The following is a 16,377-nucleotide window of genomic DNA, read 5'->3' on the forward strand; positions in this document are numbered from 1 at the left end:
GCTAGCACAAAAGGTGGTGGAGGCCACATGTCATAGTGCCTGGGTTGCTGTCACGGTTCCGCCCTTACTACTCCCATTTCCGGCAAGGAAGCAGGGTCTTGCGCTGAATCCCGCCTTCCTTTCGTCCGCTCCTAACTCCGCCCGCACTTCCGCCCTCAATAGTTTCCACCTCTCCTGTTCCCGCCAGACACGCAAGGCTCAAAGGAAGGCCGATTCCCCCAGCGCTCTCCGCTCACGCCCGAGGAAACGGAAAGACGAAACCGACCCCTTATTCTCCTCACCAGTCCCTTCTCTTTGGTTTCTCCACCCCTTTCTCTTACAGACCCGCCCATTTTAGGTGGAGACGAAGCCATATTCGCCCTCAGAGAGGCGGAGTCCTCTGGTTTAGCCGCTCTCGCGAGCACTCTGAAATCTCGCGAGACTCGACGCCCGACTTGTGCGCCCGGGAAACCCCGTCGTTCCCTTTCCCCTGGCTGGCAGCGCGGAGGCCGCACGGTAAGCGAGGGCTCTTGGTCGCGGCTGTGCGCGGGGCCACGGGGCCGTGCTATCTGTCCCCAAGAGCTCGTGCCGGGGACTGCGGGAAGCCCGGCGCGGGGTCGCTCCGCCCCTTGGAGCCGCGGCCACGTGCGAGCGGCAGGCCCGGACATGCCTGATCGCCACTCTCCGGGAGCCCAGAGGGTTAGGTGGGCAGCGGAGGGGTGAGCGGGGCGTCCGGAACGTGGGCTGAGGGAGAGGGATGTGGAGGACTCTGCCACGCGGTCACCACGCCGCCGTGTTGCGATCCGCATGGCGTGGGCACCCGGCAACTCTGTCGGACCCACATGAGCCGAGCTGCAGTTGAAGGGAACTGAGGCTGGGTGGATGCTGGGGCTTCGGGCTGGATGGCGGAGGACCAGGGTTGGTGCTGACCTGGCCCCGCGTCAGTGGTTTGCAGCAAGCCTGACATCGGCATGCTTGCCCTTTTCTCAGATGCCTGGAGTTACTGTAAAAGACGTTAACCAGCAGGAGTTCGTCAGAGCTCTGGCAGCCTTCCTCAAAAAGTAAGTGTTGGAACTAAGGCCTGACCCCTGTGAGCTGTGACCCCGGTGTGTCATTAGTGCGGCCGGCCACTTATGGATCTTTGGTGGATTAGGCCTACGGTGACCATGCTTCCGTTTTAGCCTGTTCTTGTGTCGTTCATATGCTAGTATCTGTCTTACTTTTTTTTTTTTTTCCAACTCTTTTAAGGGGAATAGGTTGGGATATTTGAAGTAATCTTTGGAAACTTCCTGAAGTGTGCTTTTCTCAATTCTCTTGGTCCTAGGTCCGGGAAGCTTAAAGTCCCCGAATGGGTGGACACAGTCAAGCTTGCCAAACATAAAGAGCTTGCCCCATATGATGAGAACTGGTTCTACACACGAGCTGGTAAGAGCCGGGGCTGTTGGTTTGGAGTGGGAACCTGGGTGACCCCAGGCAGGGACCCTACCAACCCTCCCAACTGCACTAGGAGGCAGACCTCATGAGTTAGTAGCTGTAGCTTTAAACTAGGAAGGAAATCTGAGGGCAAGTGGATGTCCACTCATTGCTTGCTTGAGAGTCATAGCTTTCTGTGTCCGTGATGTTGCATTTAGATGTAATCTCTATCAAGTCCTGTCGTCTTAACTTGGAGGGGTGGGGTCGATGCTGGGTTGTGCCAGGGCTGCAGTCCATGTTCCGGCCTTTGCTAGGGGGCCCCAGCCTGAGAACTCCCCGGGTTGTAGGGATCCGCCACTCTTCACTTGAGACCGTGAAGCAGTTTATAATCTATATTGAATATCGACGGGATCCACTTTGTTTCAGGCTTTGGCATGGGCACAGGGACCACCATGACTCAACACAGCCTCTGAAACCCAAAGGTCAATTCCACAGTGTGGGAAAAGGTCGGTGCTTCCACCTGCCAACACATCTTTAAGGAGGAGGGTGATGTAGGGAAGGGGGTGAGGTCTAGCTGAGGATGCACACTTCACCCCCCTCTTGGAAGCAATCGTGCAGTGACACTGACAGTGCTGCAGTGGTAGGTTTAGGGCAGCTGGGGTTAGAGCTACAGGGGGAAAGGAAGATACTGGATCTCTCTAGGGAGAGTGGCGTACATGCTGGGTGGTCCCATCCCGAGGGACAGAATTGGTTGTCTGGTTTTCACAGTTGGGGTGGGGGGTGGGGGCTGCTATGGCCAGGGACCACCAGCCAGTGATGTGACTACCATCCTTGTCACTGTGCTGGTTTGTGGTTTTTTTGAGAGTCTCACTGTGTACATGCTGTTTGGCTTGGAATTTGTCAAGTGGACCAGGCTGGCTTCTGCCTCCTCCTCCTAAGTACTGAGGACTGACTGCAGCTCTGTATGTTCTAGACAAACACTGAGCTGTCTACCAGGCAAGATGGGGTTGGCAAGAAATAGGATGGAGCCAGAAGCGGGCACATCCCTTGATTTTTAGGGCCAGACTTGATGATGTGCGCTTGTTGTGTTCCCAACACCTCCTAGCTGCTTGCTGGTCTTCCCTGAACTCCAGAAGTCTTCTCTTCTTTTTCTTCTTTTTTAAACTTTTCCTAGCTACTATGTTTGGGTTCTAGACCTTCCTGTTCTGGGGTCTAATGGGCTCCTGTCTGGTTTGGCCTCAAAAGCTTTATGCTCTTACAAATTGTAGCCATTGTCGTAACAGCATTGAACATTCAATGTTCAGTGACAACATTGAAGACAGCTGTTGTCAGTGTGTCTTCACTGTCAACAGTGAAGAACAGGGTACAGAGGTGGCATTGCTTTCTTCCAAGATAAGCTAGTTCTGTTCAGAATTATTTTTCAGACTGTTTGTGGTTTTCCCTGGATAATTAGGAGCTGGCCTGTTCTGCTGCCAGTTAAATTTGGGGCTAGAGTGCAGTGGGGCAGCAGGCTTGTTTGTCTTAGGTTGTGAGAAAGGGCTCTGACAGAAGGATGGGCCTCCTGGGTTGATGTGTGCATGGGCAGCGCTGTGGGCATGGAGTCCTGAGGTGTTGGGACCAGAGGGCTTGTTGAGAGTTCAGTGTGACCATTGTAGGAAACCAGTTCCATTGGAGAACCAATGGATGGGTGAATTAGAGCTGGGAGAATAGATTTTCCTTAAAAATTTTCACATAAGAGGGTTGGTGGGGGGAACGTAAAAGGATTTTCATCCCACACTTGGATGGGGTTGGTCAGGATGGGGTCACCACCTCACACTTATGCTAAGCTGCAGTGCTTCGTGAAACCTTGGTCTGCAAGTAAGTTCAAATCCAAGGTATCAGCCCCTCCTGGACAGCTCCCCGGTGATGAGAAGCCATGGGACCAAAGCCTTGGCTCATCGGCCCTCTGAAATGCTGGCAGCAATTCAATCAAAAAGAAAAAAGGAATTCACACAAGCTCTGGAGTGGCGGGTCTGTGCCTTGTAATTAGCTGACAGGTGGTTCTCCACTAGATGATTTTTATGCGGTGCTGAAAAGGACGGTTAAATCCCCATTGCAGAAGCTGGCTAGCCTTGTTACAGTCCCTCCCTGTTTGTTCACTGTGCTTGCAGTTGGCTACCTTTGGTGGTGTGCTGAGATTCAAGCACCCACTGTGTCATAGGCAGCCTAGTGAGACCAAGGTTCCCTACCCTAAGGAAGAAATGACTCAGCAGACAGGTTATGGTATGAGAGGTAGAGCATTTGAATAGGTCTTCAAGATTGAGGTTGTCTGTCAATGTTGCCTTGCAAAAAGATGGGAAATGACTGTTAATCCTGATGGGGCTGTGGCTTAAAACAAAACAAAATGAACAGGCTGTGGCAGCAGTGTCTTGGGTGGCAGCCCGATGCTAAATGGAACCTGGGTAATAGGTAGATTGAGTCTTTGTTAGGACTGTTCATCCCTAGGAAGGAGCGCATTGCCTGGGGCACCAGCACTGTGCCTCTTGGCTGTTGTGTTGCTTGGGAATGTGAAGAGTGCATGGCATTTCAGCTCCGTGCCTTGGGTTTGGCTGAGGCTGTTTTGATGGCCAGGGGGATGCCCACAGGATAATAATCCTGTGCCCATGGTTGACCCGATGCACAGTACGAGTTTGAGGTGCCAAGCCACAGAAAGTGGCTGCCCTGCCATGTCCTGCCTCAAACACATGGATATGGTCATGATGAGGCTTGTCTAGAGCACAGGGCCAGCCTTGGAGAGGGGCGATGAACCAGGGGTGTCAAGCCCCAGTTTTGGTACATGGTCTCAGTTTCCCCTGTAAAATGAGAAGTTGCCTCATTTCACCCAGTGAATGACAAGCACATGACCTCAGGCTCCCTCTTGCTCCACCCACAGCTTCCACAGCACGGCACCTGTACCTCCGTGGTGGTGCAGGGGTTGGTTCCATGACCAAGATCTACGGAGGACGGCAGAGAAATGGTGTCAGGCCCAGCCACTTCAGCAGAGGCTCTAAGAGTGTGGCCCGCCGGGTCCTCCAAGCCCTGGAGGGGCTGAAAATGGTGGAAAAGGACCAAGATGGGTATGCAGGGTTGTGGCTGGGCCAGGGGTAGTCATTCCCGCTGGTGGCGTGTGGTGGGGTTGTTGGACCTCCCTACAAATGGAGATTCAGGGCCTTCAGAAAGCAGCAGTGAGGGCTTCGCCCAGACCTCTCTGGCTGACTTCCTTTGGCTCTGGGAAGGTAATTTAGTGACTGTCCGCTTTCATTAGCCTGCTCGTTAACTTTTCCCAATTGATTTTTCGAGTCTTTTGATCTAATGCTTGCACAAACGACACCCCGTCAGCTCCCAAGGGTCTCCCTCTCCTGCCCCCAGCTCGTTAGGATGCGGCTGCCTTGGGTACAAGTGGGACTTGGCAAACACAGTGCAGTTCTGTCACTTGCTACTTTCTTCTGTACGCCACCCCAGGGGGTGAGCTGTGCTCATCCAAGGGTTTTGGGGTTTTTTACACAGGGGCCGCAAGCTAACACCTCAGGGACAGAGAGATCTGGACAGAATTGCTGGACAGGTGAGAGGTGCACTTTGTGCTTCTGTTGGAGCATAGCCTGGGGAGGGCTGGAGGCCATACTGGAAGGGGGTGGGAGGTCATGGTGTACTGTAATTGCTGGAGACTGGCTGCCCAAGGTGGTAAGGGTCTATAAACTTAGACCTGTGGCCCCGTAGATACACTTGGTTAGGGTTCTAGCTGCTCCTCCTCCTTAGTACCTTCATACTAGGTACCAGGTTCATACCGCTTGGAATGAGGTAGAGTGGCGGACAGTTTAGGGCCACATTGTAGAATGACGATACATTCTGTGTGAAGTGATGTCTCACCCTGAAAAGCGATGTTGTAAAGAGGAGCCTCTGGGATCTGATGGGAATTCCATGCCTAATTTTCTCTACAATAGACTCTACCACCTAAGGGTCTTAGAAGGCTTTAGCCCTTAACTTGAGGTCTTAGTAGAAAGGGCCTGACCCAAACATCTGCAGCAGCGGGGCTGAGGGTGTGAGTAGTGAGCTATGACAAACCTTGACCCCATACTGATCCCTCTGTCTTCCCACAGGTGGCAGCTGCCAACAAGAAGCATTAGAACAAAGGATGCTGGGTTAATAAATTGCCTCATTCATAATTCTGGATCTGGTTTGGGTTTTGCTTTTCAAAACAGGGTTTACCTGGGTGTCCCTGGCTGTCCTGGTGATGAGGCTGGTCTTAAACTTAGATCACCTTGCCTTTGCAACCACCACCCAGCTCTGGTCTGGGTCTCTCCTTGGCTTCATTAGGAGTAGAAGGATGGGCATTGTGATTCTCACAAGACACCAGAGCTGTGGTCTTAGTAGTATAGGGCAGCACTCTGCATCTGTCAGCAATTCCCAGAAGAACTTTCAAGAAAACGGTATAGTTGGGAATGACCTTGCCTTCCCCTAACTGTTCCCTCTGCTAAAGATGAATGAAATGGGTGCTATATTGCAATTGAGGCCTTCCTCCATTCTGTGTGTAGAGCACCCAGGTGTGGTTGAGCAGATTAAATTAGTCCGTGTAACCAAGTAGCTTAACGATTTGAATATGCTGGGTCTAAACCAGCTCGGTTGGTCATGGAAGCGTCCCAGGTGCAAGGTTTTGTCAGCGGGGCCTGTCTGTTGTCCCTGTCCGATCCTTATTTCCCCATTGGTAATAGGTTGATGCTGGGTAAACAGGCTCCCTTGATGGAAGTGACTGGTGACTCTTCTTGTACATGGTATGGGCTGCCTCTCCCACTGTGAAGTGCATGCCAAGCAATTTGCAGATGTTCAGCAGTCCTGAAGCATTTGAAGAGGATATCACCTGGTGGTTTGCTGAATGCTCTAAGGCTGTGAGAATCACATGGCCAATGTTGGCCATGTAGTCAACCTCAGGCACCTGCCTTTCCCTCAGAAAAGAGAAGCCCAGGCTAGCCTAGTCCAATCCCATTCTGTGGTCATGAGAGCATGAGTGCATTTGGCTGGCCTGCACCCATGACAGGGTAGATAAACTACCTGGCCAAGTAGGCCTAGCTGCTGCTTTGCTCTTCAGCCACTAGAGGGCAGCTGCTAGCCACTGCTGGACAAGGTAAATGCCAGCTTTTCCGTTTCTGGGGAACTGGGTGCCTCAAGATCAGCTGTCCTGTATGAACAGGCACCTACTCAACACTGGAGCAGAAGGAGAACTGATCGCTGCAGGAACTGCCAACTGCATTCAGTGATACTAACAAAGCTCGGGACCAGTCAGCTGACTGAGGTTCAAGAAGGATCTCCAATCTTGAAACCATAGAATAGTTGCAGTGTTTAACTTACTGTGCATTCTAGAATGATCTTGAACTCCTGGACACCCTGCCTCCACTTTCAGAGTGTTGGAATTACAATCAGCCACTAAGTCTAGCCACTTGCCCTATTTTTAAATTATGAAATATTCCAGGCATGTAAAACAGTACTTAAAGCAGCCTTGCAAAAGCTCTCCGTGAATGCCTGGGAAGATGGCTCCAGGGTTTAAGAATACTTGCTCTTCCAGAGGAGCTGAGTTCAGGTCACAGTATTCATGTGACTGAGCTGTAACTCCAGATCTAGGGAATGCAATGCCTCTGGCCTTGGACACTTCACTAGGTGCACATACCCATGTGCAAACCCACACACCTATCCATAGTTAAGTAGTAACAGTAAATTTTTAAAACGCCCAGCTTGAGTAATGCAGGGGAGTCAGAGATGGCAGAATACACCTACAATATTGGGAAGCAAAGAGTCAAGAGAATCACAAGTTCAAGGTCAGTCTGGTCTACATAGGGAGATCCAGGCCAGCCAGAGCTCTGTCAAAAAACACGGGAAAAGTGTAAAGGAAATCTATTGTAACTCAGTAACAGACCTCTTGTCTGGCACAGGAGGAGCCCAGAGTTCCATCCTCAGCACAGAACCAAACATAAAAAAGAATAAGGACACACAACCACTACAAAGTCAAAATAAGGGCCTGGGGAGATGTCTCCGCTGTTAAGAGCACCGGCCACAATGGGCAGTAGTGGTGCATGCCTTTAATCCCAGCACTTGGAGGCAGACACAGGCTGACCTCTGGATTTTAGGTCAGCCTAGTCTACCAAGTGAGTTCCAAGACTACACAGGGAAGCAATGTCTCAAAATCCCAAAACATAAAAACCCACCTGCTGCTCTTCCAGAGGTCCCTGGTACTATTCTCTTCTATATGGCCTCTATAAGTCCAGGAGGATCTGATGGCATACGTGCAGGTAAAACACCCAGGCACATAAATGAAAATGAAATGTTTTGTTTTGAGACAGTTTCTCTATAGCCATGGCTGTCCTAGAATTCACTCTGTAGACCAGGCTGGCCTCAAATTCTGCCCGCCTCTGCTGTATTTAAAAGCACACATCAACACTACCCAGCCTTTTTTTTTTTTTTTAAAGGTGGGTGAATCCAGCTGTGTCCTTCCCCAGCCCCACCCAGTCCTCTTCCCCAGGAGGTAAGCATGATGTGGTGTGCACATTCATCTCTACCACAGGCCTTTCTTCCCAAACAGCATACAGTGACATTTTGCCTTTGGAACACAAGTCAACTGCCAGGCATGGTGGCACACACACCTTTAATCACAGCACTTGGGAGACAGAGGCAGGCAGATCTCTGAGTTCAAGGCTAGCCTGGTCTACATAGTGAGTTCCAGGACAGCCAGGGCTACACAGAGAAAAAGAAGAGAAAAATCAGTCAACTGCATCATCTATACCAGGTTTTTTTTTTTTTCTCCTTCCCATTTCTCCACTGACTTGTCTCCTACTCTGGCTTTTAGCTAGCCCATTGTACTACAAAGGCTGTCCTTCCTTCTACAGGTGTACCTTGGAATTCCTTTGCCATTTTTCCTACGGAAAATATCCTGTGGTTTTTTTGTTTTCTTCATGACTCCACTGCCCCCTAAAGCCTCTTGCAAGTTTTTTCATTTATTTTTTTATTTGGAAGAGCTACTTTATGTGTGCGTGTATGCACTGCATGTGTGCATGAGGCCCTGTACTTCAGGAGTTGGATCATCTGATATGGAATTACAAACAGTTGTCACCCACCACAGGTGAGTTCAGAGCATGAACCTCTGTCCTCTACACGAACAATACATGCTCTTGACAGCTGAGCTGTCTCTGATCTCTCTAGCCCTTATTTTTGGAGTTGGTCTGTCTGTCTGTCTGTGTGTCTGTCTGTCTGTCTGTTTGTATTAGGGTCTTTTATAACTCTGGCTATCCTGGAACTCATGACAGTCCTCCTGCCTCTGCTTCCCTTTTGTTGTTTTGATCTGATTTGATTTGGAGTTTGTTTTTGTTTTTGTTTTTTTGTCCAAGGCAAAGTCTGCAGAATAGGCTGACTTTATCCTGTCTCAAACTCTGGAATTATAGGCATATGCCAATACACCTATTTTAATAAACATATTTTGCCATGTCTTTACATATGTGAAAATCACCTAACTACTTACAGTATCTCAAAAGTTCACTTCCCATTCAGATCTCATTTCTCTGGATATAAATCAGACTCTTGTTAACATTGTAAATGCATTCATTTTTCTGCGTATGGTTGCTATATCTGCATATGCCTGTGCACTGTCTGCATGCCTGGTGCCACAGAGGCAAGAAAAGGGTGTCAGAACCACTGGACCTGGAATTAGCTGGGAGCTGCCATGCAGGTGCTGGTAATCAAACAGGGGTCATCTGGAGATGACAGAAGCAGGCCGCCACTCGAATCTGATGTTTTCCTTTTGTTTACTTGTGTGTGCACATGCCTGTGTGCTTGCTCTCACCAGTTTACAGAACATGTACAAGCTGAAGGCCCGCTCCTTTCTTTCTTGTTTTTGGTTTGGTTTGGTTTGGTTTGGTTTGGTTTTTTTTTTTTTTTTTTTTTTTTTTTTTTGAGACAGGGTTTCTCTGTATAGCCTTGGCTGTCCTGGAACTCACTCTGTAGACCAGGCTGGCCTCGAACTCAGAAATCTGCCTGCCTCTGCCTCCCAAGCGCTGGGATTAAAGGCGTGCCCCACCACCGCCCGGCTTGTTTTGTTTTTCAAGACAGGATTTTTCTGTGTAGCCTTGGCTGTTCGGGAACTCCCTCTGTAGACCACCAGGCTGGCCTTGAACTCACAGAGATCTTCCTGCCTCTGCCTCTGAGTGTTGGTGCTGGGTGGGTGTGCACCACCACTATCTGGCTTTAAAGAAATGTTTACAAATGCTTGTAGTTTATTTTTTAGATTTATTTAGTGTTTATATGTATGTTTGTGAACCACCATGTGAATGATAAGACTTAAACCTAGTTCCTCATCAAGAAAAACAAGTGGTCTTAACCACTGAGCCATCCAATTTCTCATTCCCCCCAACCCAGCCCCCTTTTTTTCTTTTTGTGAAGTCTAAACTAGTTCTTCAGAAAGTCAGTTATGTCAAGTGGTGTTTTGTTGGAGCACACAGGTGAAAGGATGTCTTTCTAAAACAAACAAGTGAAAGACTGTTTTCCTGAAGCAGACACAGGAGAAAGGACGTTTGGATATAATAAACATGGAAGGACCAGTGATGAAGGAGTGTAAATATGACCCAGAGACAGTGGGAGACGAGCACTGAGCCTTGGTCTGGTCTGCCCCTCCTTGTTATTCTTTGCTAACAACATGCTTGTATTAGCTCGCCTTACATAGCATTGTTGAGCTCAACTTGTGGTAACACCGCCATTGAGAGAAACTTGCCCAAGAACTGCTTGTGAGGTTCCTGCGGCAGCTTGCCACTTCCACCGCTTTGCCTTAGGCTTGTTGGTGAGCCTGCCAGTTTCTTCAGGATTGAACCATGGCTGCCCGGTGTCTGCTTGCTGAAAGGACTGGACTGTGACTGCTGGTTCGTGTCTGCTGCCTGCCTGCCTAGAGGACTGTCTGCAGCTGCTGAGTCGTATTTGGTGTTTGATACAGGACTGAACTGCTGACAAAGAAGATCGAGCTCAGCCCCAAAGAACTAATCTTGAGCAGGTCCACTTCCCCCACATCCTAATAACTTTTCTCTTCCACTACCTCTGCCAAGTAGTGGGCTAGAAGAGGTTGAACCCTTATTAAAAGTAGTTTGCAAAAAAATTTATGCAGCATTTTTGAGACAGAGTTTTCCTTATGTAGCCCTGGCTGTCTTGGAAATTACTCTGAAGACCAGGCTAGCCTTGAACTCAGATCTGCCTGTGTCTGCCTCTGGAGTGCTGGGATTAAAGTCATGTACCACCACTGCCCAGCTAATTCCTCACCTCTAAAAGAAAACAAAAAAACAGGCTCTCCTCACTGAACCCAGAGCTTAATATACTGGTCAAACTGGCTGGCCTGTGAGCTCACTGTTGTCCCCTCCCTTTGCTCCATAATCTGCCAGTTTCTTACATAGCCCAGGCTAGCCTCTTGATTAATTATTCTGAGCCTCCCAAGATCTAGAATCGGAGGCATGAGCCACCACCACACGTCAGCCACCTAGACTGTGTGTGCAGCACTGGGCAAGTGACCACTCCCCCTCACTGCACCTCAGTTTCCTCTCTGTCAAGAGGAGGGCGACCTCTGCCCTACTGAGAGGCTATAAAAGAACTTGAAGATGAGAGTGTCTCATTGAGCAGCAGAGTAGTCACTAGAACGCATGAGACCCAGGGTGTCATCTCTTACACTGAAAGAAAAAGTTTGCCTGGCATGGTGGAGCACATCTGTAATCACAACACTCAGAAGGAGGAGGCAGAGACAGGAGGATCGGGACTTCAAGAGCGTTTTCAGAGGCTGGGGGATTGACTCAGTAGTTAGGAGCACTGGCTGCTCTTGCAGAGAACCAGGGTTTAATTCCCAACACCCACATAACAACTTATAACTCTATTTCCTAGGATCTGCAGCCCTCTTCTGGTCTCCACAAGTACCAGGCACACACACACACGGTACGCATGAGCACATGTAAGCAAACACTCACACATTAAATAAAGCTTCACCAATTAAAAATGATAAAGCTGGTAATAAGCAAAGGACCCTTTTCACCTGCATAGTGAATTCAAAGGCCAACCCAGGCTATATGAAACCCTGTTTCAAAGAGAGAGAGAGAGAGAGAGAGAGAGAGAGAGAGAGAGAGAGAGAGAGAGAGAGAGAGAAGGGCGGATGGGATGATAAGTTTTGCCCAATATTAGTGAGAGCCCAAGCCAAAGTTGTCTCAGGCACCCAAAACCTTGGCTCACCGGGATCCTTTCCCGGGTTCATTGGTGATGAACCAACCTCTCCCCGACCCCACGCACTAGAGACTCAAGGGAATTGTGGCCAGCCCAGGTGCAGAGCAGTTCCTCTCTCAGGGCCCACGCCATATGGCAAATAAAGGGCCAGGAGTAAGGGCCACTGGAGCCCATCTCCGGCAGGGCCGAACAGGAAATGAGGCGGAGTTTGGAGTGGAATCTTGTACCTCAAGGCTAGGGTCACCCAGACTAACCGACTCACTGGGAGACGATGCCAGGGGGTCTAGGAGTCCTCCGAGCCCTGCCTCTCCTCCTCCTCCTCTTCTCTGAAGCCTGCCTGGGTAATGTGGCCAAAGGGGAGGTGCCTTGGGGCGCGGGAGGGTGCTGCTGACAGGAGAGATGCAGAGTAGAGTCAGAAATGGCCAGACAGGGCATCTCTTAATGCCAGAACTCTAGGAAACTGAGGAGGGAGGAATACTACGCTGGAGGCCAGCCTGGGCTACATAATGAGTTCTATCTAGGCCAACCTGGGCAATTTACTGATTATCTGTCCCCAAAAGAAAAGGAGTAGGGGGAGGGAATCAGGGAAAGCCTTCTGTACCAAGCCACAGGCTGGAGGAGGCTTGAGTAGGTCCACTGTTAGGATCAAAACCACCTTGCCCCACAACACATGACCTTCTCTCCACAAGTCAGAATGAGGAACTGAGGTAAGTGTTGATTGAACATCAGGGCACCAAGATACCAAAGGGTGTCAGTGAGGAAAATGGTGCTTGTTTTTCCCTGTGCCTACATCTGGAGGGCATGCTTCCTCAGGTGCTCCATTCCCCTCCCCCACCCAAGTGTGACCACACTGACCTAGGTTTTCAGAGGGGAAGGTCTTAGGACCAGGGATTGTAGTCCCGCTGTCTGAGTCTTAAGCCGGTGACTAGGAACTTGCCGGGGCCTCTTTCCCCTCCCTTTCTTCTTCACTTCAGACCTTCCTCTTTCCTGTTATGTCCACAAAGGGAGCTACAAGCCAGTGTGGTGCTGGAGGAGGCTGAGAACAGAGGTGGGAGGGGGGAGTGGTTCAAGATAAACACAAGAGCAGACACCATAGCCACCAGTCTACCCTTGTCTCTCTGAGCCTCCTCTGATACCCCAGACAGAACTCAGTCCCCGTGCCGGAAACACTGGTTTCTTCCTTTTGTTGTTTTGGTTTTCCAGACAGTGTTTCTCTGTGCCATCCTGGCTGCCCTGATCAGGCAGGCCTCAAACTCAAGAGATCTGCCTGACTCTCTCTCCTGAGTGCTGTGATTAAAGGCGTGTACCACTACTGCCTGGCAGATTGCCACACTTAAATTACAGAGATGAGAAACAGCCTAGGCACAGAAAACAAGCCAAGGCCATTAAAGGCCAGATTCAGGGAGGTGGGAAATGGGCTCTAGTACCTTTCCCAATGGGCTGGGTACGGCTGAGACCCACCCACTCTGGGCCTAAGGTTTTGTGAGGCCTAAGAGTTGTGAGGGATGGGTACCAATGGGAAGGTCATCATGAGAGAGTCCCTGGGCTGGTTGGGGGTGGGGGGGAGCATCAAAATGCAAAGGGGAAACGGAAGAAAGGGGCCATAGGGTATGTCTCCGGGGAACAATGCTTTTTCTAGGTACCATTACCAATCAGTACAGCTCCACTCCTGAGGGTTCTGGTGGAAAGGAGTCTGGGCTGGGGCAATCATCTCCATCTCCAGGCTCTGACCCATTCGTCTCCTCTCCTCTCTCCACAGGTCCTGGATGCCAGGCCCTGCGGGTAGAAAGGGGTCCACCATCCCTGACGGTGAACTTTGGCGAGGAGGCCCGCCTCATCTGTGAAAACAACGGCAAGAACCCTAATATCACATGGTGGTTCAGTCTTCAGTCCAACAACACATGGCCCCCAGTGTCACTAGGTCCTGGCCTGGGTCCCACAGGCGAGCTGATCTTCTCTGAAGTGAACAAGAGCCACAGGGGCTTGTACTGGTGCCAAGTGATGGAGAACAGCATGCTAAAACGCTCCTGTGGTACCTACCTCCGAGTGCGCAGTGAGTAGGGAGGGGAGCTCTGCAACCAGTCACACAAGGACTCCCTGACTTCACAAGGGGTAGGGCTGGGAGAGGAAGGGATACCAGAACTCTGAACAGCACCCTGTCTTCACAGAGCCAGTCCCTAGGCCCTTTCTGGACATGGGGGAAGGTACCAAGAACCGCATCATCACGGCAGAAGGGATCATCTTGCTGTTCTGTGCAGTGGTACCAGGGACACTGCTGCTATTCAGGGTGAGTCTTCCCAGAGTGACACCCTCAAGTCATCTCGGCTTACATGGACCTGGCCTGTGACTCCCAGTGTCCAGCTGGTCCTCTGGATTCTGAGGTTCTTCCTTCAAAGTTTGGGAGGCTGGGAATAACCACCAGAAGGATTTCCAGTAGCACTGAGCTTGAGGAGGGTCAGCATCTCCCCACTGGCCCTCATAGATACCCTCTCACTGTCCTCCTGGCCCACCAAAGGAAGTCCCCTGTAAATGCAGCCAAGACAAGGAAAGAAGGTGTGTCTTCCCAGAGGCCCTGCTTCTCCTTAGCCTGGGACTGAAGGTGTATGCCACCATGCCTGCCTTCTGCCTTTCTTTTTCTTTTTCATTTTTTCTCCCCAAGACCGGGTCTCTCTTTGTAGAGCTGGCTGTCCTAGAACTCACTCTGTAGACCAGGCTGGCCTCAAACTCAGAGAGATCCACCTGCCTCTACCTCCCAAGTGCTGGGATTAAAGTTGTGTGCCAACAGCACCCTGCATCCACTTTGTTCATATCTTATCAGTGAGTATGTGGGCATGTGAGTGTGGAGGTCAGAGAACAGCTTTCAGGAGTTGATTCTTTCCTTCCACTGTGGGATTGTCCCAGACCAAATGTATGTACTTTACCAGCTTGTACTTTACCAGCTTGAGCTAGCTCCTGGACTTTCTTTGCTTTCACTTTTTTTTTTTTCCTCTAGATTTTAGTCTAGACTAGCCTTAAACTTGCTATATCTCCATGGCTGGCCTGATTTATCTTTATCTTCCAAGCACTGAAATTATAGGCATGTGTCACCACCAGTTGTTTTGGGTTTTGTCTTGTTTTTTGTTTGGTTGTTTTGTTTTTTGTTTTATTTTTTTTGTGAGGAGGGTAAGACAGCATCTTGCTATGTAGTCCAGGCTGGGCTGGAACTCACTATATAGATCATATTGGTCTGGAATTCACAATCCTCCTGCCTCAGGAGGAGGAATTGCACTGGAATTACAGAAGTTCAGCACTCCTCCTCCTCCTCACTGTTCTACTTGTCACTGAATAGTAGCGAGTCAGCACGGCAGTGCACAGCTCTGATACTAGCAGCACTCGGGAGGCAGAGGCAGGCACATCTCTCTGGAGTTCAAGGCCAGGCTGGTCCACACTGAGTTTCCAGGAAGTTCTTGCTAGATAGAAATCCCGAGTGTCAGTGGAGTGTAATGGTTAAGTCCACTTGAAGGTGAGGGAGGAAGATTGCTCAAAGTTTGAGGTCCATAAGAAGAAAGAGAGGGGGCTGGAGAGATGGCTCAGCAGTTGAGAGCACTGACTGCTCTTCCAGAGGTCCTGAGTTCAGTTCCCAGCAACCACATGGTGGCTCACAACCATCTGTAATGGGATCTAATGCCCTCTTCTGGTGTGTCTAAAGACAGCTGTAATTGTACTTATATACATAAAATAAATACATCTTTTTAAAAAAAGAAGAAGAAAGAGAGGAGAGAGGGGTAGAGAATTGAATCTGCCAAGATCCCAATATATGGCGGAGGTGGGTGGGGGTGTCCCTTGCTTTGTCTGATAAAGCACTTGCTAGTCAGAGAGGGTCTAAAAACCCTTCACCTCCCTCCTTGCTAAACGCCCTTATACCTCATCCCCTTCTGTAGAAGCGGTGGCAAAATGAAAAGTTTGGGGTGGACATGCCAGATGACTACGAAGACGAAAATCTGTATGAGGTAAGCACTGAATGCATCTGGCTTTGGTGCATGGGGGGTGGTGTCTGCATTGGGTCCCGCCCTGGGGTGGACTGGGGGCAGGGGCCGAAGCTGTCAGGGTACTGATGTCTCCTCTCTCTGTTCCCTGAAGGGCCTGAACCTTGATGACTGCTCTATGTATGAGGACATCTCCAGGGGACTCCAGGGTACCTACCAGGATGTGGGCAGCCTCCACATTGGAGACGTCCAGCTGGAGAAGCCATGACTGTCGCCCCCCACCCTCCCCCTCCCAGTCCTGCTGTGCTGTCCCCTGTTTGCCATATGCCCAACTCAGCATCCCTGCTCTCTGCTCTTCCCCTGGAGTCCCCCCTTTGCAGTGCCTGTCCCTCTGGAGTGTCCCACCCTTGCCTCCAGGCTGCCCCACCCTGTTCTCCCACCTAATCTGTCCTTCCCCACTAGGGTTCCCTCTCTAGTGGGTAATGAGCCCTTAATCGCTGCCTCTAGGGGAGCTGATTACAGCAGCCTCGTTAGTGTCACCCCCCTCCTCCCAGATCTGTCATGGCCACTTAAGTGATAATAAATCCTTCCCAAAGCAGCCCTTGGCAGGAGTCATGGATCTCATGTAGACTGCTCCTCAACACTGCCAGGAACCAGGAGCAGAAAGCCCAAATCCCCTCCTCCCTCAGACCCGGGATTCTGGACCCAAGTTCTCACCTGCCCACTTTTGAGATCTGGGACCAGACAGTCCTTGCTGTCTGTCCTCCCCAACCCCCCA

General features: G+C 50.3%; 2 protein-coding genes across 3 annotated transcripts; both read left to right on the forward strand.

Moving 5' to 3' along the window:
* The first annotated feature begins 372 nt into the window (after positions 1 to 372).
* On the forward strand, positions 373 to 5,573 carry Rps19 (ribosomal protein S19). Of its 2 annotated transcripts, none has more exons than XM_034487582.2 (6): positions 373 to 495; positions 970 to 1,040; positions 1,304 to 1,404; positions 4,304 to 4,487; positions 4,918 to 4,972; positions 5,508 to 5,573. In XM_034487582.2, the coding sequence occupies exons 2-6, from the start codon at positions 970 to 972 to the stop codon at positions 5,532 to 5,534; spliced, it is 438 nt and encodes a 145-aa protein (XP_034343473.1). In that variant the 5' UTR covers positions 373 to 495; the 3' UTR covers positions 5,535 to 5,573. The 2 variants fall into 2 exon arrangements, with proteins under 2 accessions (XP_034343473.1, XP_034343479.1); XM_034487588.2 differs by lacking the exon at positions 373 to 495 and adding an exon at positions 567 to 683.
* A 6,248-nt stretch (positions 5,574 to 11,821) lies between these two features.
* Cd79a (CD79a molecule) lies at positions 11,822 to 16,197 on the forward strand. Its single transcript, XM_034483773.2, has 5 exons — positions 11,822 to 11,975; positions 13,394 to 13,687; positions 13,803 to 13,921; positions 15,555 to 15,623; positions 15,754 to 16,197. The coding sequence occupies exons 1-5, from the start codon at positions 11,906 to 11,908 to the stop codon at positions 15,865 to 15,867; spliced, it is 666 nt and encodes a 221-aa protein (XP_034339664.1). The 5' UTR covers positions 11,822 to 11,905; the 3' UTR covers positions 15,868 to 16,197.
* The last annotated feature ends 180 nt before the right edge of the window (positions 16,198 to 16,377 follow it).

This window comes from Arvicanthis niloticus, chromosome 1 (assembly GCF_011762505.2).
Source record: "Arvicanthis niloticus isolate mArvNil1 chromosome 1, mArvNil1.pat.X, whole genome shotgun sequence".
NCBI classification, from domain to species: Eukaryota; Metazoa; Chordata; class Mammalia; order Rodentia; family Muridae; genus Arvicanthis; species Arvicanthis niloticus.

What these genes read in the sequence shown, in the direction of transcription:
- Rps19 (XM_034487582.2), top strand. Translation starts at nt 970, where the DNA reads ATGCCTGGAGTTACTGTAAAAGACGTTAACCAGCAGGAGTTCGTCAGA. An exon ending in CTGGCAGCCTTCCTCAAAAA is followed by an intron (nt 1,041 to 1,303) that starts GTAAGTGTTGGA and finishes TCTTGGTCCTAG; the next exon opens with GTCCGGGAAGCTTAAAGTCC. An exon ending in GTGGAAAAGGACCAAGATGG is followed by an intron (nt 4,488 to 4,917) that starts GTATGCAGGGTT and finishes TTTTTTACACAG; the next exon opens with GGGCCGCAAGCTAACACCTC.
- Cd79a (XM_034483773.2), top strand. Translation starts at nt 11,906, where the DNA reads ATGCCAGGGGGTCTAGGAGTCCTCCGAGCCCTGCCTCTCCTCCTCCTC. An exon ending in CTTCTCTGAAGCCTGCCTGG is followed by an intron (nt 11,976 to 13,393) that starts GTAATGTGGCCA and finishes CTCTCTCCACAG; the next exon opens with GTCCTGGATGCCAGGCCCTG. An exon ending in AAGACGAAAATCTGTATGAG is followed by an intron (nt 15,624 to 15,753) that starts GTAAGCACTGAA and finishes TGTTCCCTGAAG; the next exon opens with GGCCTGAACCTTGATGACTG.